Source organism: Diabrotica virgifera, chromosome 9 (genome assembly GCF_917563875.1).
Source record: "Diabrotica virgifera virgifera chromosome 9, PGI_DIABVI_V3a".
Classification (NCBI taxonomy): Eukaryota; Metazoa; Arthropoda; class Insecta; order Coleoptera; family Chrysomelidae; genus Diabrotica; species Diabrotica virgifera.
The window spans coordinates 181,889,310-181,912,642 of NC_065451.1; the positions used below are offsets into that span (position 1 = coordinate 181,889,310).

At 34.6% G+C, this 23,333-nt stretch overlaps 1 protein-coding gene across 1 annotated transcript; it reads left to right on the forward strand.

Annotated features, from left to right (window-relative positions):
• The first annotated feature begins 1,210 nt into the window (after positions 1–1,210).
• Positions 1,211–15,726, forward strand: LOC114341092 (LETM1 domain-containing protein 1). The gene is made up of 4 exons (XM_050661209.1): positions 1,211–1,662; positions 4,001–4,658; positions 9,550–9,715; positions 15,445–15,726. The coding sequence occupies exons 1-4, from the start codon at positions 1,559–1,561 to the stop codon at positions 15,618–15,620; spliced, it is 1,104 nt and encodes a 367-aa protein (XP_050517166.1). The 5' UTR covers positions 1,211–1,558; the 3' UTR covers positions 15,621–15,726.
• The last annotated feature ends 7,607 nt before the right edge of the window (positions 15,727–23,333 follow it).

Sequence of the window (23,333 nt, forward strand, 5' to 3'; positions counted from 1 at the left end):
AAGAGGTATGTTCGTGAGGTGGTTTACCATGTTTATGGATCATTATTATATCAGCAATTTTCCATTGCGTTGGTACAATTTTGAGCCTTATTGCGGCGTTGAATAGTTGTGTTATCATAACTACACCTTTGATACTATTAAATAACAAGATAATATATTGCACATCCGGAAGTCGTGACGTAACTGGAGACCGGTAAGTTCGTAATGGTTCGTAATCATTCGTAATGTCCGATTAGTTTGAATTGTTCGCGGTTGTAAGCTAAGTGTATTTTATATTTTATTTTTGACAGTTATTTTGATAGGAATCTCGAGACTAAATGTTTTTCGAATACATTGAAGTTTAATGTTATTTAGCTAATTGAATAATTTCATCACAGAATGCATACAAATCCCATTTAACTTTAAAAAGAATTCAAATTCAACTTCCGGTCTCCAGTTACGTAATCATGCGCGAACTCGGACGTATTTGTGCAAACGGGAAAATACTATCTCGTTATTTATAATATTTTGAAATTTATGAAATTAATATTCAATGTAAATAAATAAAAACTTTAGAAATAGAAAACAAGAATTAAGTTATACTCTTACGATAAAGTACATAATAAAATCAGTAAATATAACGAAACAAATACTTATAGTAAAGAATATAAACAAATATGAAGTGTCATCACCGCAACTGTCAAAGAAATGTTACCAATATATGCCAAAATATCACCTTCGTTCGATTATAGTTACAGTGTATTCCGAACAAATGTGCTTCATAAAAACGCTTTATAATCCATTTATACAAATTAAATGAAACATATTATTGTGTATTTCTTTAGGTTAACATTAATAGAAATCTTCAAATATTATTTCTACGCGTATATAATAAAATATTTCTAGTGGCTGTAATGCCAGTGTACTCGGCAAAGTGATTCTAAAAAAGAACACACCTAGCGCCTAAATATTTCGTGTTGGTATCATGTGACGTCACGGGCTATGACGCGGATGACGTGCAACGGTAAGTAAATTAGATGGAGTATATATGCCAAAAATCATAATTTAAAAATAAAAATCAACCTGTGTCGGGAATTTTTCCTTAAAGTCGCCGGTTTACAGAATAATGAATGTATTCTATTTTTTTAGATTTTCTGCCTTCAGGCTCATATTGAAAATAGTCTACTTCCATAGTCTAATGCTAAAATTTCTTAAGTGTTTAGTATAATATATACGTGAGAGAATTATGCCAAAAGGTATCCTCCTCTCAAGAAAATTTTCTGGAATATTTCTTCTTATCCCAGTAACTTCTTTTTATCAACTTCTCAAGCTACCGATTATTGTTACAACTTTGATGTAATATGTTTTTCTAGGACACCAAGTATAAATGATATTTTCATTTTGACGTTTATAGAAAAAAGAAGAAGTTGATTAACCTTCAAATGAAGTTTAAAATCAACTTGAATTTTTAAAATGTCAACACTAAATACATTAAATTTTTAGTGATGATGTATTGTTAATTTGTTTTGGAATGTATGAGATATTCATTAACAAATGTCTGACAAACTAATTTGACAAGATGCACCTATCAAGAATACCTGCGGTGGCAGGTACATACGTAAGAAGTCCCAGTTTTGGTTCCCTAGTTTTTAAGCAGTCCTGGCCGGTGACCAATTCATTAAGGTACCTGTAGATTATGTCTTGTATATTTTTATTTTAGGGGTTTAAAATTCTCAAGGAATTTGATAACTCAGTGATGTAATTCCAAAAAATTAACATGACATTCAACCACTGAAATATTATTTACAAAACTAATTACCAGATAAATCTTATTCTAATCATTGGTGACTATTGATAATTATTGATTCATATTGCTATGATGCAGTAAAATGTTTGGATTATATCAGGCCTGTGCCAATTTAAATTATTACCGGAGTTATCTACACTGAAGGGCACCCCACAAAAGGGGTCATTTTTGATGTCTTGAATTTGGTAAACCTGTTGTCCGATTTAAGTGATTTTTTTTATATTTTATAGCTTTATTCTTTAACAATATCGCTGTAATAATATTGTTACTGGAGAGGAAAATTGTCATTATATACCTACCGTGTGTACCAATCAAACTCTGTTTTTCTCTCAAAGTTCGCCACCTCCTGTGGAATATTTTACCATTTATAAAGTACAGTGGAACAGCAATAAGTCGGCCTCCGATAACCCAGAAGTTCAGATAACCTGGACCGATTTTCATCAGACAAAACAAACATTTTTTCACTTTGACTGAGTTTTTTACCAAGAACTAAACAATGCTGTATACAACTGTACCTAATTTAGATGTATTGTGCATATGTATTTCATGTTTTTGCGATTATGATGTGTATTTGTTTATTATTTATATGTATTTTATTAATTTTTACCATATTTTCCGGTTAACCCAGATTTTAGATAACCCGGATTGGCCATGGTCCCGGTTAATCCGACTTATCGAGGTTCCACTGTATTGAAATTAAAACCCAACTATAGCCTCAGGTTTTCTCAACATTCTGTTTTTTTGATTATTTCTCTTATGTTGGAAAATAAAAAAGTTAGGTACTTTAACAACTAGCCAAGTTCTTCAACAATACAGGGTGTTTCTAAATAACTGTGACTAACTTTAAGAGGTAATTCTGCATGAAATAAATACAAAATAAACAAAGTTTTCGTTGAAAATAGTGAACTGTTACTTAACATTACAGTAACATAAATAAATAAAATTTATTTATTTGACGTTTCAATTTTATGTTGACGTTTAGTTGCGTCAAACGAAAACAAGTTGAGTTGAAGTTTAGCTGTGTCGGAAGAAAATAAATATTTGAAGAAGGATTGTGACATCACAATGACGACTTTGAGGTCGGATATCTTGAAGATGGTTGGAGATACTGAAATGCCCTTTTCAGATTTGGATTCAGAAGACAAAACTACATAGGAATCCATTTTTTTTGAGCTCTTTTTTTTTAATTTTCAAATTGTAATGCCAGATTCAGGTTCAGCGCAATGAAAAACAAAATAGACACTTTTTGATCAAAGTAAAATGATGAATTCGCCGATATTTTTAAAATTATTTGTATAAAACAGCTTTTGATTAATCAGCCATGGTCGGATTAATCGGCCACGGTCCCGATTAATCCGACTTATCGAGTTTCCACTGTACTGAAATTAAAACCCAACTATAGCCTCAGGTTTTCTCAACATTCTGTTTTTTTGATTAATTCGCTTATGTTGGATAATAAAAAAGTTAGGTACTTTAACAACTAGCCATGTTCTTCATCAATACAGGGTGTTTCTAAATAACTGTGACTAACTTTAAGAGGTAATTCTGCATGAAATAAATACAAAATAAACAAAGTTTTCGTTGAAAATAGTGAACTGTTACTTAACATTACAGTAACATAAATAAATAAAATTTATTTATTTGACGTTTCAATTTTATGTTGACGTTTAGTTGCGTCAAACGAAAACAAGTTGAGTTGAAGTTTAGCTGTGTCGGAAGAAAATAAATATTTGAAGAAGGATTGTGACGTCACAATGACGACTTTGAGGTCGGATATCTTGAAGATGGTTGGAGATACCGAAATGCCCTTTTCAGATTTGGATTCAGAAGACAAAACTACATAGGAATCCATTTTTTGAGCTCTTTTTTTATTTTTCAAATTGTAATGTCAGATTCAGGTTTAGCGCAATGAAAAACAAAATAGAAACTTTTTGATCAAAGTAAAATGATGAATTCGCCGATATTTTCAAAATTATTTGTACAAAACAGCTTTTACTGTAAACAGTTAATAAACAAGTAGCGGCTAAATCTAACAGTAGAACTTTTTAGTTTAATGTATCTATAAACTAACAAAAAAGGTTTTAGCAACATATAAGCTTGTTTGATTTTTTCCGAAACAATGCATGTTTTCAATCTACATTGACCTTATGAAATTTGTAATTATTGTATTGCAAAATTTTGACTATTTTTTTAAACATATTTCTTTTCTTTTAGCTATACAATAGTTAGATGTAAACATAGAAAATCTATCTACAAGAGGGAAGAGGCCAAAAAACTACGCTTTTACGTTGTTACAAAATATGTTGAATATTTAAAAAATTTTGATAAAGTTCTAGAAAAGAACTTCCCTCAAACCGTACAAACTTACAGACAGTTTATAGATGGAACTAGAGAGTTTATTAGAGATGCCAAAGAATACTTCAGGATTATTAGAATACTAAATACACCCGGAAAAAGTTTTGCCAATTTACTCAGAAGAGAAATGGAATTGTATCAGCAGATGCCAAAAGATATGAAGAAAGTAGCCCCAGTGTTAATTACCTTCTCTATACCCTTCGGATCTTATGTGATTTTACCTTTAGCGTATATGTTTCCTCGTTACTTGCTGTGTTCCCATTTTTGGAATTTGAAACAAAAGTCAGAATATCAAATATTAAGCTTAAAGGATAGATTAGTTCATAATAGACCTATTTTTCGACATTTACAAAGTCAGATGTATTTTTTGAAACCACATTGCCTTTACAAGCGTTGGAAGGAAGTAGTAGGTAAAATAGGCAGTGGTGTGCATCCTACTGTTGGCGAGATTGCTGAGTGTAAACAACTCTTTATGACTGAGCCTTACCACATCCTTTATTTAAGCAGTAATCACATAGTAAGTAACTTACACTTCACATCTCTTATTTTTGCCATTAACATTACTCCCAAATATTTAAATTCCTGAACTCTTTAGAAAACTGTAGTTTTCTATCTTGATGTTTTTTGTCTTGTTATCTTCTCTTCTAGAGCAGAGTAGATATTTTGTTTTTTCTTCGTTAATTTCTAGACCTATTTTCTGTGCTTCATTTTCCAGGGATGTTTTGCCAGTTACTGCATCTTTTAATACTTACTTGTATCTTCCCATAAGAACTATGTCATATGCATATGCTACTGTTTGTCTTCAGGAGTGGGCAATAGTTTCTTTAATTACGCTGGCCTTGACTGTTTCTTCTAATGCTATGTTGAATAGTGTGGTTGACAGGGAATCTCCTTGTCGAACTCCTGTTTCTATTTGCAACTGATTTTGTACTACCTTCTTATGTTGTTACTTTAGCTCAAGATCCATCCATAGCCATTTTTGTTAATTTGATTAGCTTTGCCGGTATATCTTGATTTTTCATTTCAATAAATAATTTGCTTCTTCCAATACAGTCAAAGGATTATCTGAAGTCTAAGAAGAAATTGCTTGTGGAATTATTTGGATCGCATCTGTAGTGAATCTACCTTCTCTGAATCCTTGCTGGTATCCTTGTCTTATGGGGCCTGTTAGATTTTGTATGTTGTACTCAGTAGTGATATTCATCTATAGTTGTTACAGTCTGTTACTTCTCATTTCTTAAATATTCGTATAATTCTGCCTTCTTCCCATCCTCGGGCATTTCTTAAGCCGGGCTCAAACGACTCATGTACTTCGCAAGTACAGAATTATTCGCTTACTTGGAAAGTATACGAGTTTGCGATTGCAATAACAAACAGGGCATTCACACGAGGTGTACAATTTACAAGTACGCGAGCGTAAACATTTGCCTTAACGACCTTGACAAATGAATCAGTGGTGTGATTACTAATAAATAGACCAGGACATTTAGGAAAAAATAAATCGATATTTAAATACAGCACGTAAAAAGTTACAACTTTATCTTTGTGTTCAGGATGACACCAGTAAAAAAGTCAACAATAGAAAAATGGCTGGCAATGCATAGTTGTATTTTAAAGTGCATGATATGCATCCAAAAGTGCATAAACATGTCAAAATAAGTGTATTAGGGCCAGATTTTGTTACTCGGGGGGGTTTTTGCGGGTCGCTGAGGACGAATACGCCATCAGAACTGACCATCGGGCCACTTGGTGTCCAGGTTCACTGCTAAGGCACGTTATCTAGAGTTTAGAGGGTTTTCGCCACTAAATTTATGCAAACAGATTACTCGGGAGTTTTTGGGGTAGCTGAGAAAAATACGTCATCAAAACCGACCCCCCGTTGCACCTGATGCCCAAAAACCCTCCAAACTCCTGAAAATAACATGCCTTAGCATTGTGTACCAGGTGGTCGGGGATCGGTTCTGATGGCGTATTCGTATTCAGCGACCGCAAAAACCGCCTACTTGTGCCTTAGAATTGACCATGGGCACAAGGTGCTCCGAGGATCGGTTCTGATGGAGTATTCGTGTTCAGCAGCCCCAAACCGCCGTATAATCCGTTTGCATTAATTTAGTACCAAAATCCCTCGAAACTCCAGAAGATGACGTGCTACAGCAGTGACACTGGGCACCAGGGGCTACGGGGGTTGGTTTTGATGGCATATTCGTATTCAGCGATTCCACAAACCTCCAAGTAAACTGATTGCATCAATTTAGGGCCGTTAGCCCTCGAATCTCCAGTTGACGTGCCCTAGCAGTGACCCTGGGCACCAGGTGCTCCGGGGGTAGGTTCTGATAGCGTAGTCATATTCAGCGACCTCAAAAACCTCGCGAGTAACAAAACTTGGCCCTTAATATGCTTATTTTGACATGTTTATACACTTTTTAATGCATGTTAAGAAGTTTAAAAAACAATTAATAATTAGGCATTTCCACCCATTTTTCTATTGTAGACTTTTTTCCTGACACCATCCTGAACACAATGCAAAACTAGCAAGTCTCGAGGTGGTGTATTTAAAAATCGATTTATTCCAGTGTTTTTAGTGCTAAATGCACTGGTCTAAATAATAGTCGCAGTAAATGCCAATTATTTATACATTTCTTTTGACCGCCTCTGCAAGTATAGACAAGTATGTACTTCGCAAGTGTGCAAATAATCGTGATCCCTTTGACTCGGGCCATTTTTACCGACAACAGTTGGAAGACGAACGAGTGACAAATAATTGTACGAGTAACCCACTCAGACGACATGGCAAGTATACGCAAGTGACGATTATTCGCCAAGTACACGAGTCGTTTGAGTCCGGCTTTATGCTTGCCATTTTCTAACTATATCACCATAATTACTGTTTTTATAAACAAATTTCTTGAATTCTTGAACTTTTGAATAAAAATCAGTCTCAATTCGATATGTTTACTATCTCTTACAGCCACTTAAAATAGTTAAACTGTTGCACAAAACTTGTACTAGGGCAGTCCGATAAGTACTTGGCCTCTCCGCCCGATGGCGCCACTATCGTAACTGAAGTGTACTGTCATTTAATACGTTCTCGTAGACGGCTAATGTCAAAATTTCAGCCAAATCGAAATTATAGTATTGTCAGGAAGTAATACCGGCAGTACGCAATAATTGGTAATTCACCAGTGGTGGATGCGGGTTTTCCCTGTTAAAAGCCGTACGTTTCTATGCGAATAGCAATGCGAGAGTGGGGCAAAAACGACTGCCAACATTGCGCGGTCGCCATGCGCGACTACAGATTTTACTTCCAATTTTTCGGAGAGTGGTTCTACTGTCCCTCTTTATACTGTGGTATTGTTGTGATTGCGTGTAAAAGTCCGCGGATTTTAATAAAATCGAAAAAGAGCAATATCGGTCGATGATTCGATTGTTGTTTTTGGAAGGGAAATCACGCAGCGAAATCAAAGAGCATTCTGATGCTGTGTACGGTGACTCTTCTCCTTCGATGGCAACTGTCAAAAATTGGTTTAATAAGTTTCAACGTGGATGAACGTCGGTTTTTGATGAGCCACGCGTAGGTGCCCCGAAAATGGCTACCACGGAGAATAACGTGACAAAAATCCACGATCTTGTATTGGCAGACAGCCGACTGAAGGTGCGCGAGATAGCTGACACAGTAAGCATCTCACAAGACCGCGTAGGTCATATCCTGCATGAAATTTTGGGGCATGAGAAAGCTGTCGGCGCGATGGGTGCCGCGTTTGCTCATTTCAGACAATAAGCGCAACCGTGAGACCACTTTAGAGCAGTGTTTGACTCTATTTAAGTGTGATCCAAAGGAGTTTTTACGTCATTTCATAACCGTCGACAAAACAAGGAACAGTCCTAAGAGTGGACCGCACCCGGCGAACGTGCTCCGAAGAAGGCGAAGACTGTCCAATCGGCCGGAAAGGTGATGGCCAGCATTTTCTGGGATTCACAAGGTGTGATCTACATCAACTACTTGGAGAAGGGCAAAACGATCACAGAGCCCTATTATGCCGAATTATTCTGCCGATTCGACGCCGAATTGAAGAAAAAAACGATCCCCATTGGGCAAAGAAAAAAGTGCTCTGCCACCATGACAACGCACCGGCTCACACCTCCGCCGTCGCCATTGCCAAATTGGTCGAATTGGGCTCCGAACTGTTTCCCCGTCCACCGTATTCTCCAGATTTGGCCCCGTGCGACTACTATTTGTTTCCAAACTTGAAAAAGACACTCGCTGGGCAGAAATTTAAGTCGAATGAGGAGGTCATCGCCGCCACGGAAGCCTATTTTGCAGACCTCGAGGAAAGGTATTTTTAAGACGGTGTACAAGAATTCATCTGTACTCATTAGATATCTTTTAAAAACACCCTTTAATTATCTACGCTAATTTCTTTCGGTTATTTAAATGTCATCATAAACAATTCCAACCTTCTTTCGTTACATAAACATTGTTGACCTAGATCGTGAGGTGTAATTATACATACAGCCACTATAAACACTTTTCAGGGTCGACGCTGACTTTGCACTTTTAAATATATTTATACAACCAAAACATAATAAGGGAATCCTCATTACACATTCCACATTCGTCATTCTATTTTATTAGATGTAAGATTGTTCACATTAAAAGATAGTGTCATCTACACTCCGCGAGACGACGTTACGTAGGTTGCTACCAGCTTGTACTCATGCGAGTATAATAAAACAACTTCAACAGTGAAACGACTATTAATCATTCCACCCCTCGGATAAGGGTTAACCACCCTTACCGGGAGAAGATAGCCCTAGTAATCCTGGACTATTATATGGCGAATCCTGGCAGGATCGCCATATGGTGGTATGTGGACCGCCATCTAATATAACTGGTATTTACTGTCACCCTGAGAGCTAAGGGTGGTAATACATCAGGTTCTTTTCAATGTTACGTAGTTAAGGGAGAATAAACTTGGTGTTCGTCGAGTGAAGATGTTTTATTCTCCCTTAACTACGTAACATTGAAAAGAACCTGATGTATTACCACCCTTAGCTCCCAGGGTGACAGTAAATACCAGTTATATTAGATGGCGGTCCACATACCACCATAACGGGTTAAAGAAGTTAGAGTATCGCTGAGTCAAATGTATAAAGCTAAAAGGAGACTAGGTAGAGAAATAAATTGCCACTTTTCCAAAATTTTCCTTTTTCTTTTGTAGGCTAAGTAATTATCAGACTGCCCACGTATGTATTGTTATTTTTTTGTACATTTTGAGATTTGCTTATTTATGTGCATAAAATTATGCTTTCATGAAAGAGGAATGGGCAATTTATATAACTCGAGGCTATGTTTTTTAGTTGTCTCATTTGACTGAATATTATAAATTAACTAAATTTTTATATTGTAGGTTCATCTTTTAAAAATGCATGATATGTCAGTAGGCATATTTTTCAGACGGAGTAGATTGACTGAAAGAGCTTATATTCTAAAAGAAATGGATAAAGCAATAATGAGAGAAGGTGGTGTACATAATCTACCTATAGATGCTCTTAAGAAGGCTTGCTATATTCGAGGTAAATGTTTTTAAGGAAATACAGCTTTAGATTTAATTCGATTCGGGGACCACCACTGTTGGCTGACCCAGGTTCACTGGTGAAGCGTCCATGTAACCACTGTTACCATTGGTAACATTTAAAAAACTTGCAAATAAATATAATATGATTACTGTGAAATTATTCCATTTTATTTTTTTTTAAATAGAAATATGAGTGTTAATAGTAATTCAGTAAAAAGACTACTAGACGCACGAAAATATTGGCTATTTTAGTTTATGCGACTCGACTGCAGGTTGAGGTTACTACGTTGTTACCACTTTCAAATGTGGATACATTCGCATGATGTTCTATCGGCTACCGCTCTGAGACGGCTCGTGTCTGAAAATTTTGAAAGGCGAAGACGTGGGCGCGATGTGGTGCTGTGGATTAGTTTATTGTCACCACTTTTTGTATTGGTAACTACTCGAGTAATACCATACCTAACAGTGTGCGTGCAATTAAACATGGATGAGTGTCGTCTTTTTTTTTGGAATTTTTGACACTATGATTATTTAACTTTAAAATAGGTTTTATAATTTAAAGCATTTAGGGTGTTTGGCACTATTTATGATTTTGACAATCTTAAAAATTATACAAAAAATTCCCAGATACAGCCTTTCATCAATTATTTGTAAAGCTATATGGACAAAATTTTGACACAGTAAAGTTTAAAACAAAATTGACAGTTCTCTATAATATTCCAGATTATATTAAAAAAATGTACAGGAATAGGGAACTTGCATAAAATTTTAAATTCGAAAAAAATGTTATAAATCACAACAGAACATAATTTAAAACCTGTATCAAAGATAAACTTTTGTTTCTTTCGTTTGGCCCCTAGAGACGATTAAAAATTCAAATTATACCAGCGAGCCCAAAACGCGTCAACAAGGTAAGCAAAATTGTATATAATTTTAAATTAGACATTATAAACATGAAGTTATGTGACGTCACAAGTGTTTTTGATACTTTGAACTATTCATAGAAAACTTGTACTTTTACAAAAGGGTTCCATTTTCCACTGTATACCTTCTTTCCTTTCCTTCAAAACTGTATCAAACTCCAATCTCAACAAACTGATATATATTATTACAATGACATACGATAAATGTCATTAGAATATAAATATTTTTCACTGATACCGCGACGATGAGCTGGCCAAATACCCAAGTAGGTGGAGGCCAATAAACTAAAGAAGGAGAAGAAGAATATACCTAAATATAACGCTGTGTCTAGGTACACGCTAACGTGTACGCAAATAAAAAAGTTACGAGTGTCAGAGTGTTGGAATTTGTTTAATCGCGTTGTGTTTACACTTTAGTTTTAATATTGATTAGTAAAGAGATTTCTTATTTTTTTATTTGTTTAGTGTTTGTTTTTAAATTAACTATGCAGTGTGGACAATTATTTAGTCGTTTTAATGAGTTTAACAACATTTTAAAACAGTATGAAAAAGTTAAGAGACTATAAATTAATATATATTTTTTTAGTTATAAGTGGAATAGTATTACCGTCCAAAATTAAAATAAAAGGAAGACCTAAAGCTTTCACAATAATAATTAACTTGTTCTGAAGCTATTTCCTTGTGGCATTTTTGTAATCAACTATTCTAAATGGGAACTAAGTCACAATTTAACTAAAAAATGATTTTATTAATGTTTAGACGTCTAAATCGGACGTCGTTGTCAAAATACAAAATATTATTAAATATTTTGTATTCCGATGTTGATAAAATGTTGTTGCTTAGTAAAAAATTTTTTCTAATAATTTATTTAATCTGACTAATTTTTGTATTTTGACAATGACATCCGATTTGGACGTCGAAACGTTAATAAAGTCATTTTTTAGTTAAATTGTGGCTTATTTCCCATTTAGAATAGTTGATTATAATAATTAACTTACGCATAAAAATTATTTTAACAATATTTTGTACGTGTCATGTCAACTAAATACATATATTTATTTTGCTAACATAAATATATACTTTTATATATACATTGATTTATTACAATTAAGTTTAAAACATCTGAATAGTTCTGCTTCTCTTCCCTTAACAAATATTTTTCTATCAAACAAACACTAAACATATCAAAATAGCATGTACCAAAATATACAGTCACTGCGCACGCTAAATAATGGCGTCACTGGCTTGATGAAGTTTAATTCGCGTGTATTCTACCTAACTTTTTTATTTGCGTACACGTTAGCGTGTACCTTTTTTTTATTGAGGTGGAACGCTCTTAACAGACTAGGGAAGGTGTCCCTAGTACTGTTGGACTCGGACAGGAGAGGAGAACACGCTAGGGCCCACAGACCAGAGTAGGTCCATGCGTCCCGCGTGCCCCCCATAACCAGCCGCCTACCAACTAAAACCACCCCCTCTTCCGACCCGGAATATCCTTGGACGTGTTCATTAGTGAACGATACATGGGGATATCCCGCGCAGTCTATATAAGTAGGGCTAAAGGAGAAGATTGGCATAGGCCCTTCTATACTGTTCTCGCCTTCCTAGAAACGGAGAGGCGGATAAGGGGGAGGTCTTTGAGGATAAACTCATAAAAAGAAAGGACAGGCTCGCCTACCTAAGATCAGCAGACGGACAGGGGAGGTCTGTGGATAGTGAGCTGAATAGTAGTATAGTATTAGCTATGCTATTCTCGCCTGTCTGAAAATGACACGCGGATAGGGGGAGTTTACGACTGTAGGTGGGTATTACTTAATTGATAATCGGCCCAGTGGAGCCTGCCTACAAATGGTAGAAAGAACATAATTAATTAAGGTGTAGGGAGACTTAAAGATAAATATAAATAGGTAGGCCTGTGAATGTTTATATCTGTTGTGGGAGTTTTTTTTTCTATTTTTTCTTTTTTGTTTTTTTAATTTTTTTTTTACTATTTTTTATTTATTTTTTTTTTATCAACTACGTGTAGCCAATCTCACCCATCTTGTTCCGCTTGTTCTAGCACCGCTCTGCGCTTTACAATACCCGTGACTACGTCTATAATAAACTCAAAGTTAGACTTATTCTCGACCGCGACGTTAATTATGTTATTGAGGCCTATATCGCCGAATCTGTTCCTGAGCCTGACCTGCTCGCAAGCGAAGACGCTACACCGGAAAACGCAGTGTTCTGCGTCTTCCCTCACGTGGCAGGTCCACGTTAGCGTGTACCTAGACACAGCGAAATATAACCATAATAATAACTAATGTAAAATTATGTGACGTCACGGGTCGTTTGAACTCTTTTATACCACAGAAGACTTTAAATATGTATTTCTAAGTTATTACGAGTTTTTGAAGCGTGAAATTTTGTAAATCTCATTTTTAAACAAAACTGAACATTATTATGTAATAAAAAAATGTGCAAGTTCCCTATTGTATCAATATTAAAGTCTTCAGGAATTAATTATACATATTATATATATATTTATATTATTATGTATAATGTATATATATTTGGGAGGTTCAAAATAATTTTTTTTAAATAAAATTTTTTACATCTGGTTTTGGTAACACTTTAGAAAAAGTCACGCGTCGCCACTGCCCAGGTTTCTACTTTTCAGTGTCTTCAGAGCCGCCTGTGGTGTATCCCGAAGCGAACTAAACCATATAAAGCATATCAATAAAATATATACTAAAGCATATTAATAAAATATTAAATGCGTACGGACGCATCAGCGACATCTGTATAGAGACAGAAAATTCTTTATAGGTCGGAATGCAGAACCCTTGGTAACTATCTGTTGCCTCAGCTTTTTACAAATTTATAAAGACTCATGCCGATAAATATCGGACAATGGAAGAATCTACAATATACATTCATCACATGTCTCTTTGATTGGATGCAAAGTTACCTGACTAATCGAAATTTAAGTGTAAATGCTTTTACAGCTACATCTGGAGTACAACAAGATTCCCACTGTGGCCCCCTTCTATTTAATTTGTTCTTGAATGATGTTCACTCTATTTTTAAGGAAGTTAACTTTTTAATGTTTGCTGATGATGTTAAAATATATAAGACTGTCAAAAATGAGGAAACATCTCTCAGCTTCAGTCACAAGTAAATGATTTTTATGAGTGGTGTGGTAGAAATGATATGGGACTTAATATTAATAAATGCTTTTTAATAACTTTTGCTAGATCCCATTCGCTTATTCACCATCAATATTTTATTAATAATACTCCTGTCATACTTGTGAACGAAATTCGGGATTTAGCTATAATATTTGATTGTAAATTAACATTTTACTCTCACATCGACCATACTGTTTCGAAGGCATTTAAGATGTTGGGTTTTGCATCAAAAGATTTGTCAATTCACACAATAAAAATCTTATATTGCAGTATCGTGAGATCAATTATTGAATATGGTTCTATTGTCTGGTCACCTAGTTATGCATATCAAATCCTCAATATTGAAAGGTTCAAAACAACTTTTTACGTTTTGCAGCTTTTAAGATGGGTTTAATAGTTGGAAATTATACTTATGACAATATATTAATGAGATTAAATTTACAAACTCTTGAACGCAGAAGAGTCATGTTGGATATTTGTTATCTTCGCAAAATTATCTCTGGTGTTATTAACTCCGAAGAATTGATAAGTCTTGTGTGCTTTAATATACCTGCTAGATTAACACGAAATCCACAAATATTCAAGGAGCAACGGCATGCTACAAATTATGGTCAATATGCACCAATTAGTAGATTGACCCTGTATGGAAACAAGTTTAGTCATCTCTAGATCTATTTGGTTCTTCAATTTCGTCTATTAAACAAGAACTCGAGCGTCTTTTGACGCTGATATAAATTTTGAATTTAAAAAAAATTAAATAGATTTAACTGTTGTAATTGATTCAGTTGTTTTCATCATTTGAAAATAATTATATTCTTTTTTATTTTTTATGTTTGTGTTTTATAGTTGTAGTTTTACGTGTATCTAATTTTTTTATTTTCATTATTATGACGAAAGCTCTGCTTTATTGTATTTTGTATGTATTGGATTTATCCCGTTAATAAATAAATAATTTGCCGTGTAAGACAGAAAAAGTAGGGCTAGTCGTAAAATATTTGCGAATTATGTACCCATGGCCTTATTTTTTTTTTAAATTCTTATTACTTTTCTCAGGATTAAAAAAATGAATGCATTTAAAAAGCATTAGATTTTTTGGAAATTTGGCGCAAGTATTACCTATACATTTTTGTAATCAGTATTTCAAAAGTTTTTAAACGAGGTGTCACATGATATACTTTCCCGTTTAAAAAAAATCAAAGTTATGACTGTCACCTGAAGAGGGATCGCGTAAAGTTCGAAACATTGATGCTATAATACACTATAATTATTTTAAAAATCGATATGTCCGAGCGCTTTGCTTATGTGCTAAAAATAAATACGTTAATATGGTGGAGTAACACTTATTCCACCGCACTGTATATCTGACTAGATTTTCCTTTCCGAATAGAGAGTCTAACTCGTTATTGTATCTGCGCTTCAATTAGTTTGTCACGCTGTCTCTGCAAGGGCCATATATCATTCAAAAGATTTTACGTTCGCACACCAGCAATTTATTTACTTCTCTTTTTGTTAGCGTCCATGTTTCGCTTCCATACGCGACTGCTGGTCGTATTATAGTCTTATATATTTGGATTTTTGCACATCGTGAAAGAACTGTATTATGTCAGTTTATTAATTTAATATATTTCTTTTAGGTTTAAATCCAACTAATATGAAAAATGAAGAAATGATAAAATGGTTAACTGATTGGATTCAATTGTCATCCCAAGTTGATAAAGATTCATACTCTCTACTGCTTCATGCACCTGTATTATTAAGCTACAATGCACCTTCGAACTGGATGCTTATCTATAAGGAAAAATACGATTAAAACCTTGTATTGTAAAATACATAAAATGTGCAATTTTTTACTTCATGTAGTATTACACCAAAAGTTGGAAATAAGTGATTTTTGAAAGTACATATTATATTAATAACTACTTGTATCAATATTTTGATTGAATAGGTTTATAACTAAATTTACGTTTTAAATTGCAAAAATCGTATTCTTGATTTTTTCATCGGTTATCCGTAAATTGTACCTGGATGAAGAGAAAAAGAGCCTAGAAATTGGGTACTACTGTGGGTAACATAAAATTTAACCCAAGAGCTATTCCAGGTCAAATTAACACACCTAATTTACCAACCCTCTTCTGATTTGGTTATAATTTGGAATACTTATAGTGGCTAATAAGGGAAACAAAAATACAAAATTTTAAATTCTTATCTCAAGCTCTTTTCGAAATATGGTTATGTAAAATTTTCCAAAAAGGTGCAAAACACCGCGACTGTACTTTATTGGAATGGTTGTAGAAGCTGACTTGATTGAGCTAGAATGCTGGGAGAGGTGTGATTTTGCAGCATGTTTAAAGCTATTTGCAGTGATATATAGAGTATGATTTTATGATAAACAAGTTTTTCTCAAACAAAAAAATATATTTTGATTAAGTTTTTTTTCCAAAAAGTACATAATGTAAAATGTTCATAATATTCCTACAAATACATAGTACTGTTGTTAATAACATATAAAAATTTTATCATGGGATGGTGATGGGTTCAACATAAAAAAAATAAATTTCACAGTATGGTGCTAATGAAAGGAATACATTCGTAATGTCGCAAACTGTCGACTTTAAGGAAAATCCCGAAACAGGTCGATTTTTATTTTTAAATTGCAATTTTTTGGCATATATATCATACTAGTGACGTCATCCATCTGGGCGTGATGACGTAATCGATGATTTTTTCAATGAGACTATATGTCGTGTGTTATTTGGAAGGTTATTTAATTCTCTGTTCAGTAATATAAACAATAACATAATTATTTATACAGGGTGGCAAAAAAAGTTTTTTTAATTAAATTAATTGACAAAAAAGAAGAATGTATGTACCTAATTTATGTGTTTCTGGCAACAGTAAAATATATTTTAAATTAAATAAATTACATAGGTACAATCTTCTTTTTTGTCAATTAATTTAATTAAAAAAAACTTTTTTTGCCACCCTTTATAAATAATTATATTATTGTTTATATTACTGAATAGAGAATTGAATAACCTTTCAAATGAACTGCCACACGTCACTATTATGATACATATACCAAAAAATTACAATTTAAAAATAAAAATCGATCTGTTTTAAAGTCGCCAGCTTGCGACATTACGAATTTATTCCTCTCATTTGCACCATACTGTATGTGTGAAATTTATTTTTTTTATGTTGAACCCATCACCATCCCATGATAAAATTTTTATATGTTATTAACAACACTACTATGAATTTGTAGGAATATTATGAAAATGTTATATTATGTACTTTTTGGAAAAAAACCTAATCAAAATATATTTTTTTGTTTGAGAAAAACTTGTTTATCATAAAATCATGCTGTATATATCACTGTAAAGAGCTTTAAAAATGCTGCAAAATGACACCTCTCCCAGCATTCTAGTTCAATCAGGTCAGGTTCTACAACCATTCCAATAAAGTATTGTCGCGGTGTTTTGGACCTTTTTGGAAAACTTTACATAACCAAATTCCGGAAACGGCTTGAGATAAAAATTTAAAATTTTGTATTTTTCTTCACCTAATCATCCACTATGAGTACCTACTTTAAATTTTAACAAAATCTAAATAGGTCAGGAAAAAAATTAATTCAAAGTGTGTTGGTTTGACCTGGAATAGCTCCCAAGGGGAAGGTATTATACTGAAATTTAATTTAAACGAATATTTCTAGGTCAAATTACGTTCACTATGAAAGAATAAATAAAATACATCATATTAACTGAAAGGTAATGGGCAAAAATTAAACCAAATAAAAAGGAAAAGGGCACCAACTCATATTTCCTTCAAGTGACGAGGAAAACTCGATGATCCTATTTGTTAGAAGATTGGATTAAGAAAACAAAAAGAATGTGTGTGTACTTTGTACGCACGTAAGAAGTTATACTTCTATTATAATATAATTTCAACGAAATAAATATACCTACTTAACAGTTCAATGCCAAATATTAAAAAAAAAAGAAAAAAGTATGAATCGTCCGGGATTTGAACCCGCAATCTCGCGATTTTTTGATCTCTGGTCCAATGCTCTACCAACAAGGCCATCAAGCCGCATGCTACTTACCTTTCAGATATACATAATTATACATCACGGTGACAAGTGAAATATAAAAATAGATGTTTTATTATTTTACGCCCAAGGAAGACAAATCCAAAGACACAAAATTATAATAAAAAACCTTTTAAACCACCTTTTTCAAATTGCGCAAGTTGTATTATTAATATTAATGTTAATAAATGAAACATAAATATTTTGACGTTTCACAATTTGACAATTCACTTTTAACTGCAGTGCCTTAAAAATTTTAAAGCACTAGTGCCTTAAAGTAGCATTTTTAACGCTCCTATGGAGTCCTAAAAATTGCATTTTTAACACGTTTGTAGAAAAATATATTTAAAAACACTAATATATTCTTTCCACACCTTTTCTGGACTGATACATACATAAATTAAAACATTTTGAAGTATAACTTCAAAAATATAATATGAAAACTATTTAAAAAGGCAGTATAACTATTAACTAACCTTTGTTGTTTCTCTTCCCACAAATTTTAAAACGCAACAACCATACATAACCAAACCGTCAACCGTCCAAACCACAGCTGCGCTACGGCTGCCATATTGGATAATTTTTGACATGTCTGCCACACAGCTGCCATATTGGATAATGTTTGAGATTTTTGACATTGGATGTTTTTTAACATCCAATCAGAACAAAGTTATAATGCGCATGCGCCCGGATCGTAGGTTTTAACATATAAAAATTCACCCTCATATCGCGCGTAAAGAAGTATGTATCCCGAAATAACCAAAGTACGTGCCTCCTAGCGGCGGGATACGGGCAACAATACATTGGCTTATAGGGCAGTCCTTACAGTAGGGATCCTGGCCTATACAGAAAAATGCAGGCGGGTGTGGGGTAATACTGCACTTTGGTTGCATTGGTGGTGTATTGGCTAAACGTGCAGGGCAGGGTATGGTGCTGATAGAAAAGGCATTCAGGCATCAAATATCCAAAAATCTTTTCAGGCCATAATAATGAAAAGACCTTCTCCAAACGTAGTAAAAACTTATACTGAAATGATGGCATCTCCTGAGGTAAAATGTTCCGGAAGTAAAATGAGCCTCCGTTCGGATCTCCGGGTGAGGACTATCTCAGGGGGAACACCATTGCAGGTTAGAAAAATCAGGATAGGGTCTTGGAATCTTGGTAGTCTTACAGGTAAGAGTCTGGAGTTAGTGGATGCGCTCAAACGAAGAAGAGTTCAAATTGCTTGTATTCAAGAAACTAGGTGGAAAGGACAAAGGGCGAAAGAACTAGGTGAAGGATACAAATTGTGGTATGTAGGGAGTAGTAACACTAGAAATGGAGTTGGTATAATTGCTGATAGTGAAATGAAAGGTAACGTAGTAGAAGTTGTAAGAACGAGTGATAGAATGATGTCAGTGAAATTTGTAATTGATAAAGAGGTATTGAATGTTGTTTGTGTGTATGCTCCCCAAACAGGTCTGGGTGAGAATGAAAGAAGAGCTTTCTATGATCAATTAGGAGACGTACTGAGTGATATTCCAGCAGAGGAGAAAGTTATAATAGGAGGTGATTTCAATGCACATGTGGGCCAAACCAAGACAGGATATGAAACAATACATGGGGGATTAGGCTTTGGAACTAGAAATGAAGCTGGAGATGACATGCTTGAATTAGCAACAGCATTGGATATGGCGATTGTTAACACATTCTTTAAAAAGAGAGAAACTCAACTTATTACCTACAAAAGTGGACAACATCAATCCCAAATAGACTACTTCATGATAAGGAAAGAAGACATACGTGAATGCAAGGACTGCAAGGTAATAGTGAGTGAGACAGTAAGCCAGCAACATAAGCTGCTTGTTCTGGACATCGAAGTAAAAAGCGAAACTAAACAAAAATATCGGAGAGGACCACAAAAAATCAAATGGTGGCTGCTGAAAGATGAGAAAGAAGGTCTATTCAGGAGAAGAATAGTAGAAAAAATATGTTGGAACATGAAAGGAAGCCCTAATACAATTTGGAGAAAAATGGCCAGTAGTATTAGAGAGACTGCTATTGAAATACTTGGGAAAACGTCAGGAAAAAAGTTTGAGGATAAAGAGACTTGGTGGTGGTCAAACGAAGTACAAGGAAAAATAAAAGAGAAGAGAAAATTATATAAAAAGTGGCAAGAAACCAGATCCGACACAGATCTTCAAAACTATATGGTGGCGAAAAAGGAAGCGAAAGTAGCAGTAGCAAAAGCCAAAGCAGAAGCGTATTCAAACCTATATGATCAACTTGATACCAGGGAAGGCGAAACGAAGATATATAAAATAGCCAAACAGAGAGCAAGGAAAGCAAAAGATTTTAATCAGATTAGATGTATCCGAGATGAAAATAATAAAATACTAGTTCACGAAAGGGAAGTCAAAAAGAGATGGAGAAAGTACTTTGACAGCTTATTAAATGAAGAATTTGACAGACAGCCTGTAGAGTCAACGGAGACAGTAGCAGCAATGGTCACCAAAATAACCAACGAGGAAGTGGCTCAAGCGCTTCAAAAAATAAAGAAAGGAAAAGCGGTAGGACCAGATGATATTCCTGGGGAAGTATGGAGAGCATTGGGAGAGACAGGAACAAGGTGGCTAGCAGGTCTATTTAATAGAATTATGGAAGTCGGACAAATGCCAGACGAATGGAGAAGCAGTATACTGGTACCTGTTTACAAAAACAAGGGAGATATACAACAATGTACAAACTACAGGGCTATAAAACTGCTTAGCCACACCATGAAAATATGGGAAAGAGTAATTGACAGACGGATACGTGAAGAGACCGAAATATCCGAGAATCAATTTGGCTTTATGCAGGGTAGATCAACAACAGATGCAATTTTCATTATAAGGCAGTTGATGGAAAAATACAGGAGTAAAGAAACAAACGCTCATATGGTATTCATTGATCTTGAGAAAGCATATGATAGAGTTCCTCGAGAGATTCTGTGGTGGGCACTCAATAAGAAAGGAGTCCCTGGTGAATATGTAAAGATGGTGAGGGATATGTATGAGGGAGTAACGACTAGTGTTAGGACAGGTGTGGGAGAGACTGATAAATTTCATGTGAAAGTAGGATTGCACCAAGGCTCTGTGCTTAGTCCGTATTTATTCTCATTAGTTTTGGACCAGATAACAGCGAAACTACAGGGTAACATTCCATGGTGCTTAATGTATGCTGATGATGTCGTGTTAGTAGGAAATAGTGAAAGAGACTTAGAACAAAAACTGGAACAGTGGAGACAAGCTCTGGAGGAAAAAGGTTTAAAACTTAGTAGGACAAAAACAGAGTATTTGGAATGTTCATTTAAAGCTGGAGCTACTACAAATAAAATGGTATCTTTGGATGGTGAAATGATTGTGAAAAGCAATAGTTTTAAGTACCTAGGATCGGTATTACAGAGTAATGGAGAAATAGATGGAGATGCATGCAGTAGAATTAGGGCTGGATGGATGAAGTGGAAAGAAGCGAGTGGTGTGTTGTGTGACAGAAAAATTCCAATGAAGCTGAAGGGAAAATTCTATAAAACAGCCATAAGACCGGCTATGATGTACGGAACTGAATGTTGGGCAGTGAAAAAGAAAGAGGAACAACGAATGCATGTGGCGGAAATGAGAATGCTTAGATGGATGAGTGGAGTGACAAAGAAGGATAAAATTAGAAATGAGTATATTAGGGGAAGTCTAGGTGTGGCACCAATTGATGCCAAAATGAGAGAGCATAGGTTAAGATGGTTCGGTCATGTTCAACGTCGAGACGTTAATCACCCAATACGAAGAATAGCTGAAGTGCAGATTCCTGGAAGGAGTAGGAGAGGAAGACCAAAGAAGACCTGGGGGGAGGCGATAAGGCAGGACATGTTGGTAAAGGGGATTAACATTGATATGACCCAAGACAGAATTGTGTGGAGAAATGCAATTAGGGAAGCCGACCCCGCATAGGGATAAGGCAAAGAGAATGATGATCGCGCGTAAAGAAGTATAACTTCAAAAACATGACAAATATGCTTAACCGTTCTTGAAAACCAATATAAATGTCTTCATAAAATCCTTAATAAAAGGTATATTTGTTAAAATCCCTATAAAGGGCTACATCAAAGACATATCTAGTTTTCAATCGGTTGACCGATCATCAAGTGTAATCTTAGAATCTTACATGCTAACCACCAAAGTAAAAAATATTTGGGTATAAACCCTTTATAATTGATCCGTCATAGGAACATATGAAAAAGATGTGATTTAGAACATGGATGTATAAAATATCCAATGTTTTATGCCCGAGGTACCAATGAACTCAAATTGACTAGTCCACATCATGGCTGTATGGAAGCAGCTTCCAGCCGACATTCACATTTTTATTATTAGTGCAGACATTTTTGTAGATTTGGTTGTGTATAGTTTTTAAAAATAATTTTAGTGTGTAATAATTGAGGCCATCCCCGGAAAAAGGGCCCATATGCCAAATGGCGCGCTTTTGAGAAAAACGCAATTGAAAATTTAACAAGTATTTTGAAAACAAAGATTAAAACTTTGAACTTTATTGAAAGCTAAAATAAAAGTATTGTATTTAAACTAAAGTTACAATAAGATGTTTCAAAGATATACAGACACATTTTTATGTAAATATAATTTTTTACATTAGCTTGTCATGGGCCCTTTTTCCACAGATCATTTGCGAAAGTATGAAATAAGTTTAAGAAAATCTTTATTTGGCAAATGACGTAAAAAATAAACATTAAAACAAGTTATTATTATACAAAGAAAGTTATACAGAAACTTCTTCTAGTATCCAGCATATCCATTGTTCATCTTCTTGGGACAAAAACGAAAATAGATCTCTCACGTCTTTTTCCTTCGCCGGCTTTATTCCAACCACTGCACTGGGACAGTTTGAAGAGCAATGTTTGTGTTTATGTTTCTTCCTTTCCAAATTGTGAATGGTATGTAATTTTCCATGTATGTTTGAGAACAAGCCAATGTTCCGTCTTTTTTGTATTTCATTTGTACATACTGTTGAATGCTGAAAACAAGTCCCTTTGTTTCAGAAAGAGTCCTTCCAAACTTTCAGTCCAATTTTTGATTAGCGTTGTGTCCATGACAACATTAAAAGGAGATGGATTTTTCCGACAATGCACTATTGCTTCCAAATATGGCTTTGCCGTCCCTATTTCCTTCTTTTTTAAAGATGACTTTACCAGCCCAAAATTGCGATCGCACTGGTTAAAGGAATGGCCACGAACCGGAAATATATGTCGAATATTGACGTTAAACTTGTGTGCTAGCCACATTCCAAATTTTACCATTGAAATGTTCTTATTTTGTCCTCCACACGCATCCGACAAAAGTACGATTTCAGTGACATCGCCATTAATTTTTTTGCACAAGCGGTCATAGACGAATGAAATAACAGAATCGG

Bases quoted from the DNA above. Each gene is read 5' to 3' on its own strand.
- LOC114341092 (XM_050661209.1), top strand. From the start codon at position 1,559: ATGCACCTATCAAGAATACCTGCGGTGGCAGGTACATACGTAAGAAGT. The intron at 1,663-4,000 runs GTACCTGTAGAT...CTTTTCTTTTAG, and splicing joins CCGGTGACCAATTCATTAAG to CTATACAATAGTTAGATGTA. The intron at 4,659-9,549 runs GTAAGTAACTTA...TTTATATTGTAG, and splicing joins ATTTAAGCAGTAATCACATA to GTTCATCTTTTAAAAATGCA.